Consider the following 12,363-nt stretch of genomic DNA (forward strand, 5'->3'; position numbering starts at 1 on the left):
ATATCATTTCATTTGAGCCTCAAAACAACTCTGTGAAATAGGCGCTAGAGATATTACCATTTTACAACTGAGGTTCAGAAGGATTAGATACTTTGCCAATGGTCACACATGTAGGATGTATCAGAGGTGGAATTCAAAACCAGATGATTCCTAACTCCAAGCCCCAGCACTCTTTCCACTATACTATACCATACTATACTGCATCCACCTTCCCCACCCCAGGGGAGTTCTTCCATCTTCAGCCTACTGTGGGCATGTTGGGGGATGGCCCCTGGGCCAGCAGGAATCTGGTGTTTCAGGAAGCAGTGACATTCAAGGAGGTGACTGTGGACTTCACCCAGGAGGAGTGGGAACACCTGGACCCTCTTCAGAGGGACCTCTACAAAGATGTGATGTTGGAGAACTATAGGAACCTGGTCTCCCTAGGTAAGATTGTCTTCCCCTTGTGAATCAGATCTTCCTTTGAGGACACCTGTTATTAAATGCTATTGGGCTTCCATTATGTTTAGCCAAAGCAATTTTGTCTTCCAGGAATCCTAATAGTTTTTATACTCAGAGAGAGTGGTATCTGGAATTTCAGTAAATAGTAAAGTAAAAAGAATTCCAGAATAGACTTGGAAACCTACAACTTCTTGTTCTGACCCTTTCCCATGTCAGACCAGCAAAGGACTTATGGCAAGACCCTGGGGCAGAAGTCTCTGTAGGTTGGAGAATCCTATCTTTGTGTCTGGGAAAGACAAGCTAAATTTCTTTGCAATCGCTTACCAGTCATAGAATCTTAAAATTAGAAAGAAACTTTGAGATCATTTATTCTGATATGAAAGTAGAGACGCAAAGAGAGAAGAAAGTCATATAATGAGTCAATGAAGAGTTGGGACTCAACCCATGTCTGACTCCAGTATCACTTCTACTACACTATGTCCATTATAAAATATGAGGAAATGGGCTCAGAGCAGCAAATTAACTTCTCTATTACTGGGAGTCTTTAAGTAGATAGAAGATTGGCCACGTAAGATATATGGTTTAGGAAGGGCAGATAAGTGACACAGTGGATAGAGCACTAGGCCTGAATTTGGGAGGACCTGGGCTCAAATCTGGCTTCAGACCCTTCTTAGCTGTACGACCATGGGCAGGTCACTTTACCCTATTTGGTTAGTTCTTGCTACCCTGCCTTAGAGTTGTTACTAAGATGGAAAGTGAAAGTTTTTTTTTTTTTTTTTAAAGCTATAAGGTTTAAGGATAATTCCGTTTTCAGGGTCAATTTGGATGAATGAACCTTTCATGCCTCTTCCACTTTCCATAGACTATATGATTATTTGATTTTTCTAAGTAACACATTGAGCTGGTGACAGAGCCAAGACTCAAACTCAGGTTTTGGAACTTCTAGGGAGAGCTTTATCATCCACTGTGCCACTCTGCCATGTGGGCTATCCCACTATCCCACTTTGGAACACAATCCTGAATCATTTTATTTTCTATTTCTCACATATATAGAACTTTCTTGTTTCTTTCCCTATAAATAGGACTTATGGATTCCAAACCAGTAATGATCTCCTGGTTGGAGGATTGGGAAGAGCTGCAAATGCCTTGTCCCCAAGGAAATGAAAAGGGAATGGTCTTAACTGGCACCTATCCAGGTGAGTGTGTTCCATGCACATATGAGTCAGCAGAACTATCAGCGAGTTATTTATTGAAATGTGACTGCCTTTGATATATTGGATGTTCTTAATGAGCAAAGTTTGGCAGCATCTCTAAAACAAGAACCGTCTTTACTTATGATTCTGTGACCTTTCTGTCATAAAGATGAATATTCTCCCAATAGGTTCTTCCTTACAAAAGGCACAAGGTAACTCATTGTGTGGCCTTAGGTAAGTCAGTTAACTTCTCTGGGCCTCAATTTCCCTATCTGTAAAATAAATATTTATAGGGCTTTGTTTTAGATCCTGATAATACAAAGATAGCCTTGGACCTACTTGTATTATTTGGATTAGATAATCTCTAAGAGGCTTTTCCATTCAAATGATAAGTTAACTCCATGTTACAGATGGAGGATTCCTCTTTCCATAAGGGTAGGATTGAATTTCTGAAGTCTTTCCCCCTTTATCCATTCTAGTATCAGAATTATTATGATTTGCATTCTCAATTTTTTTTTTCAGACTGGGAGACTAAATACCAGACCCAAAAGTCATCTCAAAAGCAAGATTTCACTGAAGAAGTTTATCAACCGGAGAGATTAGTGGAGGTGCTCACCAGAGAAGTTGTTCACATAGGTTATATGTTTGGAAAAGCTCCTAAACAGGGGAGCAAGTTTTTGAGCCAAGGAGAAAATCTTGCAGAGGAAACTCCAAAGAAATATGATAGCCAAGAAAATGATTTCCTACAAGTCATAGTCTCTAGCAAAAAAAACTTTGCTATACATAAAAGCCATGAATACAATGAATTTGACAGAACCTTCAATCAGGGCAGCTGTAAACAGACAAAAAATTGGAATTGTAGTGAATGTGAGAATATATTTAGTTATCACCCAACCCTTACTCAAACTCAGACACTAAATGGAAAAGAGAAACCCTGCCAATGTGAGGGATGTGGGAGAGCCTTCAGTATTAATGCAGAGCTTGGTGAACATAATCAAATACATGCTGGAGAGAAACCTTATGAATACAATGATTATGAGAAAGATTCTAGCCACAGCTCATTTCATATAAAATCACTGAACTCTGGAGAGAAATCCTATGAACATAGAGAATATGGGAAAGCATTCAATCACAGAACAAGCTTTGTATATCAGAGAATTCATACTGAAGAGAAACTCCATGAATGTCATGAATGTTGGTGTTCCTTCAGTCAGAGGTCTAGTCTTATTCATCACCAGAAAGTTCATTCTCCAGGGAACCCTTATAAATGCAATGAATGTGGAAAAGTCTTCAGTACTGGTGGAAGCCTCATTGAACACCACCGAATGCATACTAGAGAGAAACCCTATGAATGCAGTGAATGTGGGAAAGCATTTAGCCACAAACCATATCTTATTCAACATCAGAAAATTCATACTGGTGAGAAACCTCATAAATGTAATGAATGTGGGAAGACCTTCAGGACCCGAACACAACTTAATCGACATGAGAGATTTCATACTGGAGAAAAGCCCTATGAATGCAGAGTATGTGGGAAGGCTTTAAGTGATAGCTCATCTTTGATTGAACATCAAAGAATTCATACTGGGGAGAAACCATATAAATGTACAGATTGTGGAAAGTCTTTCAGTAAGAGAGCACGTCTTACTCCACATCAGAGAATTCATACTGGTGAAAAACCCTATGAATGCAATGAATGTGAAAAAGCCTTTCGAGATAGCTCATCTCTTATTAACCATCAGCGAATTCATACTGGAGAGAAGCCCTATGAATGTAAGGAATGTAGGAAAGCCTTCAGTCGGAAAACAAACCTTACTGTTCATGAGCGAATTCACACTGGAGAGAGACCCTATGAATGCCATGAATGTGGGAAGACATTCAGTCAGAGGTCTAGCCTTATTCACCATCAGGTAATTCACCATGGAGAGAATGGCTACAAATGCAATGAATGTGGAAAAGCCTTCAGTATTGAAGCACACCTGATTGAACACTGCCGGATGCATACTGGAGAAAAACCATACGAATGCCATGAATGTGGGAAAACTTTCAGCCGGAGTTCATCGCTTACTCAACATCAGAGAATTCATACTGGACAAAAACCCTATAAATGTACAGAATGTGGGAAGGCCTTCTGTAGGCGCACACATCTTACTCAACATCAAAGAATTCATACTGGAGAGAAACCTTATGAATGTAGCAAATGTGAGAAATCTTTCAGTGACCGATCATCCCTAAGTCAACATCAGAGAATTCATACTGGAGAAAAACCCTATGAATGTAAGGAGTGTGGGAAGGCCTTCAGTCAAAGAACACAGCTTAATAAACATCAGAGAATTCACACTGGAGAGAAGCCCTATGAATGTCATGAATGTAGAAAAGCCTTCATTCAGAAATCTGGTCTGTCTTACCATCAGAGAATGCAGCCTGAAGGGAACAACTATATATGTAATGAATGTGGGAAAGCCTTTAGTAGGAATTCTTGCCTTGTTTATCATCAGTTTATTCATGATAGGAAGAAACATTATGAATGTAAAGTATGTGGGAAAATCTTCCCTCAGAACTCATCTCTTATTGAGCATCAGTTCATTCACATGGAAAAGAAATCTTTTGTATGCAGTGAATGTGGAAAATCCTTCTTTTTGAGCAAAAGACTTAAAAGACATGAGAGAATTCACAGAAAAGAAATCTCATGAATATGATGCATGTAGAAAATATTTAGCATATTCCCTGTTTTACAGAGAATAAAAGGTAAAAAAATACTGGCAGTGAAGTGGATATGGATAGTTTTGTTATAATTTAATGGGTTTTAGTAGGAATAGCACTGGATATGGAGCCAGAAGACCAGGATTTATGCCAAGACTTCAACATTCATTCACTATGTGATCTCAGGCAATCTGCTTCATTGTTCTTTTGCGTTGGGGTTATATTGAAAAAAGGGTGTCTGTGAGAATGAGATTCAGTTCGATGAATGTGTCCTATGTATGTATATATAGACATATATCAGATATATGTACATATAGTTATATTCTCTAAACTCTGAGAATACAAAAATGACAGGCACTTTACAGTCAATGAACTCACAATCAAATGGATTGAGGGATAAGCCAAGCAATTGTAACAATAATGTAAGATATAAGTGCAAAATAGAGATACATGTGAAGTGCTATGGGAAATTGAAGGAGAAATGATAGAACCTTTTACCTCTGAGGTTTAAGACAAGCTTTTATGTAAGATCAAGAAGGTAGAATGGACTTGAACCTTGAAGGAAGAAAAAGGACTTCAGTAACTGACAATAGCAAACCAAGGGGCCATTTCTAGGCATTGGAGAAGTCACTGACAAAGAAGAGGCTAGGATGAGAATAGAGAACCATGAGTAATCTAATTTGACTGAATTATGTAACATCCGTAGGAAAGTATTGTGATACTATGTGCCAGCTTTACTCAATAGGCAATGGATAACCACTGAAGGTTTCTGAGTAGAATAGTAAGAGAAATCCATTAAGATTATAGGACTGTAGATTTATAGCTGAAAGGGACCATAGAATCCTTCAAATTTAATCCTTTTTACTTTGTAGGTAAGGAAACTAGGACCCAAAATGTCTTGCTCAGGGTCATACATCTAGCAAGTGTCTAACGTGGGATTTGATGTGAAATATATATTAGAGGGAGGATAGATTATAGACAGGAAGACTAGATGGATCATTATAATAGTGAGGAGGAAGAGATTAGGACCTGATGTTGGCGGAGAGAATGGATGAGAGAGTTGTTGGGAATATCAAACCTACTTCACTTGATAACAGGTTAGATATGGGCAGTGAAGGAGAAAGAAGAGAGAAGATACCCCTACGAATGACCAGAAGGAAGATAGTTATTTAAAAAGAGAATTTCTAAGGGGACAATTTTGCAGGAAAGTTAATGTATTCAGTTTGGGACATGTTGAGTTTGAAGCATAAGTAGAATATATGTGGGTAGAAATACAAATAATTTTCCACTTTCATGACATAGTGATGTAGATTGATTTTTGACTTATAATTCAGGAAAACCTGGATTCAGATTCTACCTGTGACACACTGTTGGGGTAAACAAAATAAGTCACTCAACATCTCAGAGTTGCCAGGTAATTTATTACTATTTTCCATATCAGAGATCCTCATATCAGTGAAACTACTGATCAGTGAAACAACCAAACAGACTCATACAGTTGCTCTTACCGCTTTTCAATTATCTTCATCTTACCCACGTTATCAGGAAGGGATACTCTGCAACTGATTACTGTTTCTTGGCTCACTCATAGGTACAGCAGAAGCAAGCTACCCCACAATCCAGTTATGACCTCTGAAAGCAGTATCTGATACTGTTTATGGCAGTGCCAGGATTTCCAGTTCTTGGTGATTCTGACTGGCCTGTTCCCATCCTCTTGTTTCTAAGTCATTCAGAATAATGATGCTTTGTTTGAATAAAGCAAGAGAATCTAGGTAGGACCATACCCTAAAGGACTTCCACTTCTGTCTTGTTTGGTGCTCTACTGCTGACACTCATGTATTAGTATGTCTCCTGGAGACCCTTCTCTTTAGAACTGATCTTAGGAAGGTGAGCTTTGTCTTCTATATTTCTGGAGAACAGGAAACCCTATTGGCTTTCTCTCTGGTATTTTTATGGAATAGTATAATCGAATTTGGAGTTAGGAGGGAAATTATCTAGCACACTATGTTGAGTTTTCAAAGGAAAAAAACATGTCCGGAAGTGGAGTGACCAACAACTCTATGTCACATTGTAAGTAGAAGTGCTCGTAAGGGTTAAATTTAATGGTTGAACAATAATTTTATGAAATTATGTGGTTGCCAATATTTGTTATATATACAAATAGAGAAGAAACAATAAAGAAGAGAAATGTGAGGGGTTAGAGAGGTTATCTATCCTATCTTAATCCAGGAAGAGATTAATTAGCTCTCAACCAGGAAGGCTGGTAGTAAATAATCATGCAGCCTCCTCCAAAGTAGAAGGTGGTCTCTCCAGAAACTAGGAAAGGAGCCAGTCTTTCATTCACCCCATGGAGTAGTCCAGAAGTCAATCTAAGTTGAAGCCAAGCTCCAAGCCCACAATCCAAGCTGCAGGCTCCAGTGAAGCTCCCTCGAAGACTCTAGTCAGGGGACTATCTCCACAAGACTGCCTCAAACTGAAGGATTCATGGCTTTTATTGTGCTAGCACTGCCCAGCGGGCTGAGAACCAGTTATCATCTTCTGGAGGGGTAGACTCTTGTCAAAGGTCTTTGAAGGTGTCAACTCTGATCATAGGATTCACAAATTTCTAGAGTTGTTACCCTCTGTAGTAAGTGACTTGAGAACTCCTCCATCTAGTTCAAGCTTTTTTTGGTTCAATCCAGAAGTGGACAAAGGAGAGTTAATCCTGTCTTCAAAATCTAGTGAGGTACTAAGTAGGGGTACTTAAATTATTGTTTAACCAAGTGTTAACTCAAAATAGACAAAGGGAATAAAGAATTCCCTTTTACAAGTGTAAACTCAGAAAAGAGAACAAAGAACTCCCTTTCACATGCTGGAACTTGAACCCAGGTCTTCAGAGTGCTAGTATTTGGGAACTCTTTCTTAGAATTTACTGAATCCCAGCTGTACTTAATTAGTAATCTTTCTGTTAAGTGGTCTGGATAAATTCAGTTTCTGATTGAAAACTTCCAATGATAGAAGTCTGCCTCCTTAGGACAACTTAGTCTACTGTTGGACAGCTCTAAGTTTCACACCAAGCTTACTTCTGCCTTTGCAGTTTCCACCTACAGATCCTATTTTTGTCTTCTGGGACCAAAAATGACAGATCTAAACCAGTTTCCACATAAAAGCACTTCAAATACTTGAATGCAGCTATCATATCATCTCTGACTTAAACATTTCCAGTTCTTTTAGATGATCTTTGAGTTGCATACTATGTAGCCCCACCACCCTATTCATCCTTTTCTGGACAATCTTTAGTACATCAATACAATTCCTAAACTGATGCCCTGAATTAAACATAATACTCCAGATGTGATCTAAACAGTATAAATTACAAAGGGTTTCCCTCATCCTGGACTGTAGTAAGATTAATGCAGCTTTTAAAACTGCCACCTAATGTCTCGTTTCCCTTTTTAATGGAGTTACCAAATTAGTTGTATATCAGAGGAATGTTGTAAGCATAGTTTGCGTAGACTTATTAAGCGTTTGACAAAATTCTCATATTATTCTTGTGGAAAGCATGGAGAAAGATGGGGGTAGATGGCAATATAATTGAAGAATCCAAAACTTAGTGGCTAGTTGCCACATGCAATCAATAACAACTCTTGTTAACTTGGCAAGAGCTCTTCAGTGGAGTACTCCAGGATATGTGCCTGGTCCTGTGGTGCTTAATATATTTTATCAGTTATTTGGATAAGGATGCATATCAATTGTTCTGATGACAAAACTAGAAAGGATATCCAATACACTGGATGACTGGAAACCAAAAAGGTCTTAGCAAACCAAAACACTAGGTTGAATATATGATGAAATTTAATAGAAATTAAACTTGGGTGAAAAAATTTGTCTTCCCAAGTTAAAAATGGGGAAAGTGTGACTGACAGTTCATTGGAAAAAGATCTGATGACTTTAGTGAACTGTAAGATCAGTGTAACTTAATAGAGCAACTAAGGCAGCACCCCCAAAAAAGCTTATTCAGTCTTAAGCTGCATTAAAAGATGTATAGTATCTAAGGACTAAGAAGCTCATAGTTATATACTCAGCCCTCAGTCAGATCACATTCAACAGTACTGTATTTAATTCTAGGTGCCATGCTTTAGTTAGGACATTGAAAAGATGGAAAGCAGACAGGATAGTGAAGGGACTTCAGATCATACCATGTGAAGATTGGTTGAAAGAACTAGAGATATTTAACCTGAGGAAGACTTAGGACAAACACGATTGCTGTCATATGGAAGGGAGAATTATTTTAAGGCATCTAGTGTAAGATAACGGGTCTGTAGGATCAAATCTCTTTGATCCTTTGGTCTATGGAGGGACATGCACACACACCCACAAACAGGCTTGACTGAAGGAAGGGGCAAGATCTTGCTGAGAGCTCCTTCACTTCCCTCCTCCCATTAGGCAGTTGGAAAGTCAGTTACAATATGGATATGGTGGGCAATCTGACTAGATATCTTCTGGGCCCAGACAGTAGGTTAGGAAAGGCTGAACTCCTAAAGATGATAACTTTCTCTAAACTATTTCCCCACAGGATTGAATAGGAGAGAATAGGAGAAGCTTGAGGTCTTTGAAGCTCACAGGCACAGAGGATAGGTTTTGCTTCTGGGCTAACCCTTACTGCTCTTCTGCCTTGGAATGGAAACTTAGTATTGATTCTAAGACAGAAAGTAAAGAGTTTTTGAGAAAGAATTACTTGGCTCCCCAGAGATCAGAACTAGGAGCAATGGGTAGAAGTTACAATAAGGTTAACTTAAGCTTCATTTAAGAAAGAGCGTCCTAACAATTAGAGATATCCATAAGTGGAATGGAGTGATTTAGGAGATTAAAGATCTTTAAACTAAAAACTCATTGAATGTGTTGTAGAGGAATTTCTTTTTCAAGAATGGGTTGAAGCTTCTTGCCATGAGATTCCATAATGTCAAGGTTGCAATGAGATCTTTTTACATTCTTGCCTAGCCATTCTATCAAGTATTTAGGCAGGTATGTGTTTGTATCCAAATGTAGGTAGGACTTTTCCTTTCACTTCTATGTAATGTAATCTTCCTAGGTTTGGCCTGGGGTCCTAAATGATTGAGATCTTTTTTATTTTGGACTCACCTAGATTAAGCTGCCAGCTTTGTACCATTTGCTGATTTGATAAGTATGTTATCCTTTCCTTTATTCAAGACATTGCTAAAATGTGGACTACTATAAGACTAGGTACAAATCATTAGCACCCTAAACTAGAGGCTTCCTTCCATATTGACTTGAAGAAAAAGAACTAGGTAAGTATCTGACCCAGTTAAGTGATCTGGGGAGACAAGAGAAAGAGGACTTGGTGCTCACCACAGAATTAGGATTAGAGAACTAGCCCCAGACTAGTCTAGCTAGATTTATATATGAAAGAATGGTTCTTCCTCCAAACCCATTTGGTGTACTTGGATTCATAAATGGAGAAGTTGGTACCCCTCTTTTTTGCTTTAATTTTCCAATATATAGAAATGATATTGGATTAGTGTATTAAGAACATAATGTTGTTATTATTATTATTATTTATTTTTTTTAAACCCTTAACTTCTGTGTATTGACTTATAGGTGGAAGATTGGTAAGGGTAGGCAATGAGGGTCAAGTGACTTGCCCAGGGTCACACAGCTGGGAAGTGTCTGAGGCCGGATTTGAACCTAGGACCTCCCGTCTCTAGGCCTGTCTCTCAATCCACTGAGCTACCCAGCTGCCCCCCTTAAATTTTTTTTAAACCCTAATATCTTTTATATAGATCCTTCTATATTAATTTTATTTGTTACAGGGCTAGACAATGGGGGTTAAGTGACTTGCCCAGGGTCACACAGCTAGGAAGTGTCTGAGGCCAGATTTGAACCCAGGACCTCCTGTCTCTAGGCCTGGCTCTCAATCCACTGAGCCATCCCATTGCCTCCTTATTATTTTTAATAATTTAACTTAAGAAAAAGGTTTGAGTCTCACTTCTGTTGTAGGTAAATAAACACTGGGGTTAGTAGAGGGAGAAGGGATGAAGGAGGAATGAAGGATTAAAGTGGATTAACTGCCTGACCCACAATAACACACTGGGAAATCTCACCCAACCCCACAAACACAAAACTTGGGGAATGAGTGGTGACAGTTGAGACCAACTTTCCTCCAGACCAACTCTTCCAGGGATTCTTATTAAACTATAGTGGGCCCTCTGGGTTGTGGAAAAGGAACAAGAGGAAGTTATAAAACACAGTTTAATGATTATAAAGAAAGGGAAGGATTATAGGAGAGGTTTTGACTAAGAAAGAGCCAAGCCAACTGTCAGTTCAGAATGGGGTTTGGCTAACTTCTCTCTAGCTATGGCAAAGACAGATGGACTGAATGGCTGGAAACAGGTGGCTGCTCAGGGGCTTCTGGAGACAAGGGTATTCTCACCATAGCAGATAGTGATCCAAGTTGAATCCTTAATGGTATAGGTATTGGAACGAATCCTTGGTCAGCTATTAAATCCACAGTACTAGGGAGTTAGGCTCTCTGCACTTGGTCCACCCAAGAGCAGTGATTTCACCTTTCCTCAACCACGTGCTTGATGTTAACACCCAAGACCTCCAAAGGGTTTTAGGTAACAGATAATAGCGAGATCCCAGTTGCAAAAGCTCATCCCCTTCTTCCAGTCTTGGCAGTTCACTCTCCTTCACAACAACCCCTTTCTGCATTCCAATCTAGAATGTCCATCAGTCTTCATGTCCTAACTTATCTTTGCTTATAACACTTCCTTTATTGTGTGATTGGGCATGCCAGATTTTTTCTCCTTCTTTTAGATGACATATGTCTACTTGTATATGCAGGTTATCAGTATGTCTCTGTAAATATGTGTTGGGTTTATAACAGATTGTCTATGTGTATAGAATTTAAGTATGTAGACTCTGAGTAGATTATGTTTTGATTTTGTCTTAATGTGGAGATTGTGCCTTTTGTAGGTAAATTTGTGTTTATAAATTGTATGCAAGTATATTAAAATTATTTTGTATATTGTAGATTATTCTGTGCAAGTATAGAATTATTTAGAAGATTATTAATTTTGTGTGCATTACTATAAGATTGTGTTTTTGTAGATTTTGCATATATGAGTTTGCAAAGCCATGAATATTGTGTGAATATGTATATTATAGGTCATGACTGTGTGCTTGCATGTTTAGATAGACATTAGATGCCCCTCTCTTAACCTCATTCATTACACATCCCTTCACCTTTTGGCAACAGATTCATGCCATTAAAAAAAATCCAACCAGTGTGTTGAGTCATTCTGTCCAATAAGAGTACTCAAAACTTAAGTTTTTCTCCAGGGTAAAAGAACTTATTGAACTGTTCTGAATCCTAACCTTTCCTGAGGGCAGAATGACAGGACTTCAAAGAGCTTTCAATTTATAAATCCCAAAGGATTTAACGAATCCTCTGTGTACATTAGAATATTATGCTTAGAACATGCCCTCTTTTGTATAATAGATTTGAACTAAACAATTTCAAAGTTCCCTTCATTCTCTATGATCCAATAACTATGACTGATCAGAGTTGCAGAATACTCAAACTCGCTTTTCAAAGATGAGATTTTCCACCCATCTCCCAATCTTAAATGGAAGGGAACACACTTTTCAAATGAAACCATCTCAAATAGTTTAGAGTCTGCATAGGTTTTAGTTGTTGGTCTCACAAAGAATTCTTTTAGGTGATCTATGCCAATAAAATCCATGTCTTAAACCTTTTAGATAGTCTGACTTCTCCCTCTGAGGACTTGATAGTCTAGTTCCCTCTTGGACTCAGAAGCACAAACAACTGTAGAATCCCTAATCTTTAGATGGTAACCTAAAATGTATTAAAAAACAACTATTGTCATCTTAGGTTGCATTCAGAGCACAGTGCCCAGAACTAAGGAGACTACATGCCCTCTCTGCCTTGGTCACACCCCTTGTGCTTAAATCTGGGTGCAACATTTTTTGGAGGGATATTGGCAAGTTGGAGTGAATATATGTA

The 12,363-nt window shown here is 38.5% G+C and overlaps 1 protein-coding gene across 1 annotated transcript; it reads left to right on the forward strand.

Moving 5' to 3' along the window:
• The first annotated feature begins 254 nt into the window (after nt 1-254).
• On the forward strand, nt 255-4,386 carry LOC123256738 (zinc finger protein 260-like). Its single transcript, XM_044685306.1, has 3 exons — nt 255-426; nt 2,157-3,053; nt 3,342-4,386. The coding sequence occupies exons 1-3, from the start codon at nt 255-257 to the stop codon at nt 4,325-4,327; spliced, it is 2,055 nt and encodes a 684-aa protein (XP_044541241.1). The 3' UTR covers nt 4,328-4,386.
• The last annotated feature ends 7,977 nt before the right edge of the window (nt 4,387-12,363 follow it).

Source organism: Gracilinanus agilis, chromosome 1 (genome assembly GCF_016433145.1).
Source record: "Gracilinanus agilis isolate LMUSP501 chromosome 1, AgileGrace, whole genome shotgun sequence".
Lineage (NCBI taxonomy): Eukaryota > Metazoa > Chordata > Mammalia > Didelphimorphia > Didelphidae > Gracilinanus > Gracilinanus agilis.